The 12,195-nt window shown below is 38.3% G+C and overlaps 1 protein-coding gene and 1 pseudogene across 10 annotated transcripts in view; one reads left to right on the top strand and one right to left on the bottom strand.

Annotated features, from left to right (window-relative positions):
* Ulk4 (unc-51 like kinase 4) overlaps positions 1 to 12,195 on the bottom strand; it is a 623,492-nt gene that overhangs the window by 527,176 nt on the left and 84,121 nt on the right. For all 10 annotated transcript variants that reach the window (XR_007105971.1, XR_007105973.1, XR_007105972.1 and 7 more), the window contains exon 20: positions 9,589 to 9,672. Coding sequence is in view for 7 of the 10 variants with exons in the window: in XM_047532456.1 (XP_047388412.1) it covers positions 9,589 to 9,672 (84 nt within the window). In the remaining 3 variants the exon portion in view is untranslated. The remainder of the gene's footprint in view (positions 1 to 9,588; positions 9,673 to 12,195) is intronic.
* On the top strand, positions 9,883 to 11,620 carry LOC124968895 (E3 ubiquitin-protein ligase RNF220-like; annotated as a pseudogene).

Genomic DNA, 12,195 nt, shown 5'->3' with positions numbered 1-12,195 from the left:
CAAAAAAGAAAGCTTTGCTGCTGGTTTTAATTACATGCCTACTTTTCCAATAAAGAGAACCAAAATTAACATCTAAAATATTGACGTTATTTTCACTTTCATAGATCTAGTAAAATTATGATCTTTCCTCTAAAGGTTCCAAGGTACCTGGAGTTATTTTACATAGTTTATTATGGCTTTAGTAACTCTCTGAACCTTAAAGAACATAAGAATTTTTCATTTCTTGCAATACAGTGGGCAAGAAACCTGGATGACCCTAACTCTCTGAAAGCAACAAAAAATGATAGGTATAATAAAGTTTCTTAAAAACATCTGTAAACTAGCTCCAAATTCTTAAACCAGTGATTGTCTAGTGCCCAGAGTACTCAACTTGGCATTTGTTCCAAAAGTATTTCTCTCACAAGGTGAACAAGAGGAGCGAGGGCAAAGCTGAGGGCCGTCACGGGTAGGAAGTACAATGAAGACTCCTGACCCAGGTCCAATCACAGGTAGTCAACAGCGGCCACAACCAAGTGCAATAGACATGAATGAGAAGGAACTCCCAGAAGACACACTGCCCCAGCTACTCAGAGGATTTCAAGTTTGAGGTCTGCCTGGGCAACTTAGCAATACTGTTTCAAAATTTAAAATTTTTTAAAGGACTGGGGGGTATAGTTCAGTGGTAGAGTGCTTGCCTAGCATGTACAATTCAATCCTCAGTAATGAAAAGAAAAAAGAAAAAAAGAAATTGCTCTCCTATGTCCCTGACTCCCTGTTGAAATAAGTTGGGGGTTGAGGGCAAACTCACAAGAAACTAAACACACAGTCGGCCCTCACTTGATTTGCAGAGTATCAACTTCAGAACAGTCATGGTTGCTCTGACAGTGACTTCTTAGCAGCAGTAACTGTGACCAGAAGACAATGAAATTCTATCCTTAATTGCTAACTGAAAATTATCAGCCTACTATTGTATTCACAGAAAATTACATTTCAAAAGAGAAACAGAAAAATTAAAATAAAAGGAATTTCTAAACATCAAAAGACATGAAGTAAAATACAAAACCAATGGAACAAATAATATAAGATGGCACTATAAATACAATTATGCCAACAATTATAATAAATGTAAATTGAATACAATAGTTAAGAAAAACAACTATAAAATAATCTTTAATGAACAAAAAGAAGAGATACCTAAAAGTCAAAGGATGAAAAAGGGAGATTGGAAAAAGATGTACCCATTATATAGAACCCAAAAAAGGCAATACAGCTACTATTAACGCCAGACAAAACAGGCAAAAAACACTAATAGATATTTTTTAAGGTTACACCATAATGATAAAAATTACAATAAATCAAGGGGGGGCCTAAATTTTCTATATGTGTAACAACTAACACTCAAGATGCATAAAAGTGAAACAAGATAAAACTGCAGCCCTACTATAATGGTTAATCTGAATTGTCAACTTGAATAGATTAAGAGTTGTTTAAGATGTTTCTGGGTGTCTCATTGAGGGCATTTCTAGGAATGTCTGGCTTATGGAACTATGAACTGAAATGGAGACCCACCCTAAATATGGGCAGTCCAATAGGTTGGAGGCCTGGATGGAACAGAAAGTTGGAAGAAGGAAGAAGCAACAACAGACACAAGCTCAAGTCTTGAACAGGTTCTTGAATGCTGCTGCAATTGCCCAAGAGCATCAGACTCCAGCTTCTTCACTCTTCCAAAGCAGACCCTGCCCAGTGACTCTCCGGGGAGTTTCCAGGCCTTCAGTCCCAGAATGAGGAGGCATCATTGTTCCCTCTTGTTCTGAGACTGCAGCTTCTTAAACTGAGCAGCTACTGGGTTCCTCCAGCTCTCCAGATGGCAGATGACCATTGTGAGATTCATGTAAGTTAATCTAACAACTCCTCTTTTTATAATCACATACATATCATTTTATATATATATATATAATCACATATATATCAAATTTTTATATACCAAAAGGAAAAATTTAAACACACATCTTAGTATCTGATAAAGCAGACCAAAAAAAAAAAAAAAAAGAAAGAAAGAAACATCAGGATAGTAGATCTAGATTTATCTTCTATCTAATCAGGTTAACAAGCTTGGATCTAGATTTATCTTCTATCTAATCAGGTTAACAAGCTTGACCTAATAAGAAAAAACTACATCACCCAACTATGAGAGAATTCAAAAGGAAATCTCAATAAATTCCAAAAGACTGGAAGCATGCATGCATTATTCTCTCTAACCACAATTCCACTAAGCTAAAAATAGCAACAAAAAGATGACAAGAAAAACCAGAAGGGCAGGTATTGCATGAGAAGCAGAAAAGCAACGGACTTTGTTAAGAGTACACGGCATACCATGGGAAAAGAGTCAAAGGAATATGAAAATTTACACAGTGCCCCAAACCATATAAATCCTGAAAGGTATCACTGCTGATATTTCACCAGTTCTTCAATGCCAAATCCAGCAAAGCCAAACTCTAGAGCCTCCCCGCTGTATGTCCCTGGCTACAGGAGGAGAGAAGGCACTCCCTCAGGCTTGCAACGACAAGCTCACATGCTATATGCTCCTCACCCCAGGGACTCTGGAAGCTGGTCTGTCCCAATCGGTGCTAACTGAGAACTGTTTGCCACAAAGCATCCTCAAAGGTTCATTTCAAGACACACTCCACACCTGGTAAGCCATTTTGTAACAGAAAAGTATGACTTTGAATTCTCATATTCATAGGAATATTCAGAAGAGAAAATCTTATTGCACACACATGGTTCACCCTTTCCACACCCTTTTGGTAGGTGTGAGTCCCCATCAAAATCCCAGATATTTCTGGCACCCATGCTTCTTAAGAACAAACTTAGATCACAGGGATAAAAAATACAAAACTATACATTTTAGCTCTTAACAAAAACCCACAGTTTTAACTCATTTCTCTACTTATCTTAGGTAACTAGTGTCTAAAACATTGTGAATACATATAATAGCTAACACTTCTGGTACTTTTTAATTCAAGCCTGGTCTTTTCTAATTAAATACATAAACAATTTACCACTGGTTTTCTTAAAAAGAGCAAAGCTCTAATTAACAAATGAAAATTAAATTTCCTCTTAAAGGAATTTTGTTACATCAAAATTATCTAATAAGCTATTGTTCAGAAATGAATAATTAAGCCGAGAGTTTGTTTTGAACCTCACATTTTAAATACAACATATGCCAGGTGTCAGTTTGGCACTTATAATTAAACAGACAATTACGCAAGCTATGGAAAAAGAGTGTGGTTGATTAGAAACAAAAGTATAAATTACTCTTTCCCCTCTAGACACTCAGAAATTCAAGGAGTTATTTTCAGCTTCTATGTGCATTGTAGAGTGACTTGCTACCTACCCAGAAAAAAATATATATACACCTAAAAAAAAAAAAAAAAAAAAAGCCAACTTTCTCAGTCTCCTATTCCACACACATACAGAACGTATGTCATTCAAACTCAATGCCAACTATTCGTGAGACCAACACAGCAATGAGCCCAAGCAAGAAACGGCTCTTTGCTACTTATACGCACAGGAAGGAAAAGGCAATGGAAGGGAAAGTCCTGAGACTCAAGGGCTTGAGTCAGAAACAAACGATAATCACTGTGCCCCAGTTTTAGTTGTTTCTGTTTTGCTTTTACAGGAAATGCTGCCCCGTGCAGCCCCCTGGGCTTGGCCAGTATCAGACCTCTAGAGAATGGCCCATCTGTGGACTCCCAGTTCTAGGTCTCTGAAATGCCAGGGCAGCCGTGGAACTGAGTCGGCATCACCACCAACGCCTTTCCTCCATGTTGCCACTCTCCTTTGAACAGTTGGACCCAATCTCCCAATTTTTCTGTGTTCTACCACAAGGTTCTCACTTTGAATACTTGCCCCCTCAACTTCTATCTTAGCATTTCTAACAAGGACAACAACATCTAACACCTCTGTCACATGATTAGTGATACAAATCATGACCACAGGGCAAATTAATCTGTTTGGAAAATAAGGTCATAATATCTTCGAGAAACAGACACACACACACACATACACACAACACTCCTGAAAAGTGTTGGAACATGCTTATTGTTGTCTCTGCATGAGAACACAGCTTCTTCTCCACAGAAGACACAAAAGGTGACACAGGATAAGGTAAGGTCTAGGGCCAAAAAACTGAAAATACTGCTGGCTTAAGCCAATGAGCTCCAACTTATTTGGCTAGAAAACCTTTCATTCATATAATGTTTATAAATATCCCATAGCAAGGCTAGCTTTCTATGAATAAGGAACAAAGTAATTTATGAATTAAAAGTAACTTCACCTTTCTATGAGGTCTACATATCAATAAAAATTTCTATGCTGATTTCCTCCCAAATTAGATTAGAGAGAAGGGAAAAGGGTTAAAATAAGAATCAATGACTCAAGTTCAATAAGGCACATTTCGTGATGCTAAGAATGAAACCCATGGTCTCATGCATACTAGCCAAAGTATACTACCATTGAGTTACACCCCCAGGCCTGAATTTTATTTTATTGACACATAATTTTTTGTACATTTTTGTGAAATACAACACTGTTATATACTAGGTAATGATCAAATTGGGGTAATTAGCATACCCATCACCTTAAGCTTTTATAGTTTCTGAAGATTACATTTAGGTTTTAAATGAAGGAAAAAGGAAATAAGCCAAAGAACATCTCAACAGATGTAAAAACAAGAGAAACAGCACAACATTGTAAGTATACTGATGCCATAGGCCTGTATACTTAATGGTTGAGATGGCTAGTTTTATGAATAAAACAAAAATCACAATTTTTTTTTCCTGGTTACTAAGGATAGAATCCAGGGACACTCTATAATTTTTATTTTGAGACAGGGTCTGGCTAAGTTGCTGAGGCCAGTCACAAATTTGCAGTCATCCTGCCTTAGCCACCTGAGTAGCTGGGACTACAGGCATGCAACACCATGCCCCACATAACCACAATTTTAAAGAGAAAAATGGAACAGACTACGATCTTGACTATAAGGTAATGAGATTTTGCTCTTTAAACAAAGGAAGGATAAAGGTGATAGATTCCAACCACCTAAAAAATTTTAATCTATCTCAAACAACCCTGCATGAAGGAAAAATTTTAAACTAGAACTAGGGACTATCTGTGAAATAACAATAATACTTGCCAAAACTAATGGGCTATCACTAATGCTACATTGAGCAGAGAGTTTACGGTCTTAAATGGCTTAGTAATGATACCAGAAAGAAATAAAGCCAATGAAGTTCCAAATTAGTTAAAAGTCAGGTACACAACTAGGGATTAAAAAACATTTCTGGGATTGGGGATATAGTTCATGTGGTTATGTGGTTCAGCCTTGCATGCACAAGGCCCCAGGTTCAATCCCCAGCACCACAAAAAAAAAAAAAAAAAAAAAAAAAAAAACCCACACATTTATGTTTATGAATAAATGAAGACAAGGCAAGGTCTTAAGTTATCTTTGCCTATCCCGCATCCAGTCAAGGCATAATATATGAATGTTTCCATAAGTATTCAGCTGTAAAAAAAAAAAAAAAAAAAAAAAAAAAAACTGGACATAAGCCAGTTAACTTGAATAATAAATACATTAGTTGACTGTGATCAAAAGTTCAAAGAAACTTCAATCAGCTGTCATCTTAATTCATTTTTAAAATAAAATCTGTCATCTTTAGTATTTTCATTGTCTATGCCTTCCATTTTATGCCAATATCAACTAATTCTCCTCAAATTGATTTACAGATGTATTCTCAATCAACATCTTAACAGGCAAACACAAAAAGCTCATTCTCTATGAGCAAATGAAAAGGAGCTAAGACACTCTTGGGGGGAAAAAAGATGATCTTGATAGAGTGAAAATTCCTGTGTATTTTTTTTATGTCCAAAATTCAGGGCTATTAATTTTGATAGTCTGGCACAAACATATAGCCCAACAGAACCAAGCAGGACCCAGGAAGAGACTTTACACTGATAGGACATAGGTGACATCACAGAGCAATGGGGAGAAGACAGACTTTAACCAAGTAATATGGGATTATTATCTATACTGACTTCAAAGCACAAAACTAGACACACAGCAACACACATATACACACACACACATACACACACACACACACACATAATTACAACTAGATGAAAGCTCTGAATGGTAAAAGAAAAAATAAAATTTAAGAGAAAATGTAATAGACTATCTTGATGTTTAGGGAATCATCAGTGAAGATACAAAAGAACATATCAAAGGAATAGACTGATAAATTTAGCTACATTAAAAGAAATTTTGGCTGGGTCCAGTGGCGCAAGCCTATAATCCCAGTTGCTCAGGAGGTTGAGGCAAGAGGATCACAAGTTCAATGACAGCCCTAGCAAAAATGAGGTGCTAAGCAACTCAGTGAGACTCTGTCTCTAAATAAAATACAAAATAGGGCCAGGGATGTGGCTCAGTCGTCGAGTGCCCCTGAGTTCAAATCCCAGTAGAAAGAGAAAAAGAAAAAGAGAGACAGAAATTAATTCTGGGGTTGGTATATAGTTCTGTGGTGGAATACTTGCCAAGCATGCATGAGGCCCCAAGTTTAATCCCCTAGAACATAAAAAATAAAATTAAAAATGTCTGCCTATCACAGACACTGTAAAGAAAATGAAAAGACTGACCACATTTAAAAGTATCTGCAAGACAAAAACCACAAAAGATGAATATGCAGAATACACACAAAATTCCTAAGGGTGAAGTGTCATTAATATCTCACTTTTTCTGAATGGTTTTAAAACTAAAATAATAAATGTGAATGCACACCAGTGCAGGAGCACGAGCCCATAATGCCAGCTACTCAGGAGGCTGAGGCAGGAGGATCGCAAGTTCAAGGACAGCCAATGGAACTTAGCAAAACCCTGTCTCAAAATTTAAAAAAGAAAAAAAAATTAAAGACCTGGGGATGTAGCTTAGTGGTAGAATACCCCTGAATTCAATCTCCAGTACTACCAAAAAAAAAAAAAAAAGAAACACACACACAAATATAGCAAATTATGTACATTCATGCATACGGATGCATACACACATATATTACAACAAAGCAAAGAGGGCAAAATGTTAAAAACTGTTGAATCTAGCTGATGGAAATGAAGATCACCCTTATAGTTCTGCTTTCTTTTCCTTTTCTCAAGTTTCAAACACCTTTATAATAATAAATGGTTGCACAAGTACAGAGTCCTACAAAGTAGTAGGGTGGGGGAAAACTGCTGGTTTAAGGTGTGACAAGCACTTTTCAAAACAGGAAGTTAAGAAAACAAGTTAAAAAAAAAAAGACAAACATCCTCATTAGTATTCAAAGAGATGCATATTACAACTACTTGAAGAAATCACTTAATGCCCATCAGACTGACAACAAACTTCAAATCTGGCTATATCAAATGATTCAGAAGAGAGAGGTTAATGGGTATTCTGCTGGTAAGAGTATAAATACATACTGGGCATATATACCAAGGAATATTCCAAGGACAACACACTATACAGTGGTAGAAATGAACTATAGCTTATACAATCAACATGTATCAACCTCAACTAGTTTTAAGCAAAAGAACCAAGTCACAAAAAAATATGGTGCCATTCCATTTAGAGTTCAGCATTAAGAACCAATCAATTTCATGTTCAGCAATACTTTCAAAGATAAAGACATCATAAAAACTTAAGGATGTTTACCAAAGTCAGAATAGTGGTTGTCCTTGAAAGGAGGACAAGAGGCAATCCGCAAGGGAGAGAAAAGAATGCTCTAGGCTACCAGCACTCCTCCCTTTTTCTTAAAAGACAGCGAGTATGTGAGAGTGTTTTCAACTATACATATACATTTCATGTGCTCTTCAGTATGTGAGCCATATTTCACAAGAAATTACATTCAGAAATACCAGTAGTGGTGGAAACTGTTGAAGATAAAAGGCATAAAAATAATTTTACCTTGAATTAGGTCCCCAATGCATTAGACAAATTTGTTATTTCAAGATTTGATATAATCGAATTATTTTTGCAAGGACAGAAATCTCTTATTAGGGAAAATAATCACCCAGTCTTTTATCTGTCTGCTAAGGATAGTGTTAGCATATATGCTGCCAAAGCACATACTTAACTGCTTTTCAAATAGAAAATGTAAAATTTTCATAAACTACACAATTTCCCTCTCAAAAATATAGGGGCCTTCTCACACATACCCAGACAATAAAAAGCAAGTGTGTTACTAAAATATAAAAACCATTTCGCCATTTAACAATTAATTGTTTAATAACAATGCACATGGATATAAAAGATTATCCTTTCTATCATGTATCCATGGAAAACATAAGAGGAGGGGAGGAGAAAGATATTTGGAAACCAGACACAACCTCAAAGAATATAATAATCTTTTACTAGGCAATAACAAGTTTTAAAAATTAAACAAAAAGTTTGAGATTTTATGCTACTAAATGGATCCCTAAAACACTCCTTTATCCTTTGTGTTCCTGTTTTTTTGTCCTTTTGCATTTATGTACTTGACATATTCCACTTGATATTTTTATCTCATTTCTACAACAGGTGAGAAGCAGTATAGAGATAAGAATCTCACCTTCTTCATCTGAGTGATACAAATATTCCCAACTTGAGGCCTTGAATGATAAGGTCAAACATCTTTTAACTATAGGTGAAAACAAGATAATTCTTGTATTGATAAAGTATGATTTATTATATAATCATATATATTCCATCGTGACAAATGACAAAGCACTCAAAACCACAGGCTGGGAAATGTTCCACTTTCATTTCTGGACCACTAGGGGGAAGTCTTGGAAGGCTTTTCCACATGGGGAACATATAATACTTGAAGTAATGAATGCCAAAGGAAGATGTTTATCCTGATATGTCTTTTTCATTCCTGAAGGAGTGTTTTTAGCCTATGGCTTTGCCTTGGGTGAAACAATGTCAAGTAGTATAAAGCAAACAGAATGCCAAGCTTTTAGGTGGGTTATCAAGTCCTTTACATGGATACACACAGGAGTGACATGCATATGAGGGGGCTGGCTGGCCAGCTGGCTTTCGACCATTATCCATTGCACGAGAACTGAAGTGAATAAATTGAAAAAAAATTACACCACATAACAAATACTACTCAATATTAACATCAGTGGATACTAGTGGAAGCTTCCGTGTTTCTGAACTTCAAAATGGCAACCTGACAAAATAATCAAGGGGCACCTAAGGCTCACAGAATTCTCTGTATACACCTTGCTTATCAAACTGCTGTTGCAACAACTTAAAGCAGGGGGCACATAATTAACAGCATGCTATTGAAAGCTAGTTAGTTGTTTATATTTGCTACCATTTCTTTTAAATCAGGCCATTAAACAAGTAAATGAGAAAGCCAGTTCTTTTTTACACTTGCTCTACTGCAGGTCACTTGCTAGGGGTGGCTTGTCAAGATTATTTAAATTCAGGAGCAATACTTGGTTGACAAGCTCCTGCACTGCTGCAGGCTACACTCCTCACACAGTGCCTGGAGGGTGATTACAATTGCGTGTCTACAGAGGACAACAAAGGAGCCTTACCCCTTCCCGAAGGCACCTCATTAGCACGGTGTAAGCAGCCAAGGGAACGGCCCAGCATTCTCTGGGGTTCTTTTTTTTTTCTTCCTAAAATGAAGTGGAGGGAAAGACAGTGAAGCTAACAGCACAAAAGATATTAACCCATTCAAGAAAGAGGCACAGTTCTAAATACATGAACTATTTAAAACTTCTCAACATTCTATTTACTACTTATAACCTGACAATTACAATCAGATCAAGGGTCTTTTGCTGCAGTGTACATACAAAGTGTTTCTTCTATTTCCCAGTGTTTTACGTATGATGTTGATGAGATTCCCCTCATCAAAAGCTATATAAAAAGAATTGAGAAATGATAATATGATCCAACCAACAGAGAAACCATTCTATTGATAACTGTAGATGATAATAACATAAATAATAACGTACTACAGAACCTGGAATCATTTGAAAGCGGAGAACACACAACTTTAAGTGATATCTCAAGATAATCTATAAGCACAAGTAAGACAGTATGTTACAAGGTGTCTCAACAATTTGCTAAGTAAAAATAAGCACATGTGATTAGCAGGTACACTGATTTTAATAATATCACCAACAATTCTCTCAGGGAAGATTAACCAAATTAGCATACCCACCACAAGAACAACCCGGCAACCTATCAAATAAAATCACCAAGTAAATCAAGTGCCACATAGAAAGGTGAAAAAAATATCTTTTTAAAGCAAAAAATAAAAAAAAAATAGATTCTATTTAGATAAAATGTTTAAAATTGTCTAAATGACCAAGGGTACATTATCAACCTGAAAGTATTTTATAGCCTCCAAGAGAACTATGACCTGTTAAAAACTCTACCCATACTTAATCATAGACTTCTACCCATGGTCATACCTGGGACATTATGATCGAGAGCTACTCCACTTCAAAACTCACAAATCCAGAACCTAATTTAATTTCCAAACACAACTGCCTTCCCTTATAGCTCACTTACTCACAACATCACAACCTTTAATGTTGTGGGGAATCTGCCAGCATTGCTGCCCTTGCCAGGTAGGCAGCTGTAGGGCCCAAAGCTCCAGAGGTTGGGGTTGGGGCAGCAGCACATGGTGGCCAGGGGGTCCCCTTAGAGCAGCCCTGGTTGCTATCCCAAGGGCCCCAAGCAGCTAATGAAGCAGGGAAGTCAGTAGGAGGAGGAAATCTTTCCTACAAGTGTGAGCCAACAGGCAGACCTGAATGCTCAGAATGGGAAAATGAAACAGGAAACAAAATGAAGGGCAGGTATGTCCCCTCTGCAACCAGCCCCTGGCAGGATTGGAGTGGGAGTTAAGTAGGCATATGGAGCACTGCCTTTCAAAAAGGGGAGGCTCCCACATGGCTGAGGATGATGCTGTGTACATCAAGCATATTGACAGAACCACTTTGAGTAGAGCAAGTGGTACAGGTTGAAGTGGATACAGGCCACCACTCTCCTGGAAAGTGGCTTCCAAGGCTCTGGCTTCCTCATGTGCAGCAGCACAGAGAAACTGGACAGTGGTTCTGACTTGCATGTGGGTGGGGATGACACTCTGGAGTACAGGAAGCCAATATACGTGATCCCAAGGCAAGGAACCTGATGAAGACACAAAGAGAGGCACTCCAGGGCACAGTCCTAAATGGTGGCCCTCCCAGCATCCACATCACACCCTAGTTATCTAAATGGGCCAGTGATGGGATGCCATCCACCAGCAGTGGTGAAAGCAGCAAGCAGGAGGCCATGCAGAAGACCTGCAATGAGAGTGACACTGAGAAACTCACTGAAGATCCAGCTGTGACTATATTTGAGGCCCTGAAGGCTTGAGTCAGGAAGCCTGAATGGCAGCTATCTTGAGGAGACCAATACAAATGCCTCATCTGCATGGGCTCATACTCAATGCCCTGTCAATCCAGTATTGGCACATGTGCTGCAAGGGATAGGCTGTGGACCCTGAATGCCAAGAAGCTCTGACCTTGATGTAACACCATCACAGTACCTGGAGACCTTTGGAGGATCTACTTGTGAGCTAGGCACCCAGGCAGGCCTGCACACACAAGCAAATACACAACACTCTGGAACCACAGTGGAGGCTGAGACCCAGGCCCTGCCTGCTAGCTCCCACCAAGCCTGGGGACCATACCCTTCCAGGCCTCTGTTCCCAGGATGGGCAGAAAAGTGGGGATAGGGAGTAGACAGGTCAAGGCTCCTGAGGTACAGCTCCCACAGACATGCATACACCGGACTGAAGCACATGTAATATAGATCATGTGTGTTTACAAGGTCGTGTATAAATGAGACAACTCCTTTGCCTTCCACACCCCACCCCATTGGTTGTAACAATTTTCTTTTAAAGAATCTCTGGAAGCAGTGTCTCCTTCAGGGCTGGTTGGGGGCTCAGCCCATCCACTTCTTGGAGTGCCTGCCTGTCCCATGTGCTTGGTGCTCAGTGGTGTACAATTCTCCTCTCGGACATGGGGTACATGCCCTGAGGGATGTGACCCTTTCCTTAGTCTTAGCTCATGGGGCTTTTCATAAGAAATAATGCGTAGGGCAGGAAGTAGGTCCTGAGCTGAAGCAAAGGTTGAGATGGGGGTTAGTTA

Source organism: Sciurus carolinensis, chromosome 17, assembly GCF_902686445.1.
Source record: "Sciurus carolinensis chromosome 17, mSciCar1.2, whole genome shotgun sequence".
Lineage (NCBI taxonomy): Eukaryota > Metazoa > Chordata > Mammalia > Rodentia > Sciuridae > Sciurus > Sciurus carolinensis.
The sequence above is the reverse complement of the archived record's forward strand: the minus strand, read 5'-3'. Positions and strand labels throughout refer to the sequence as shown.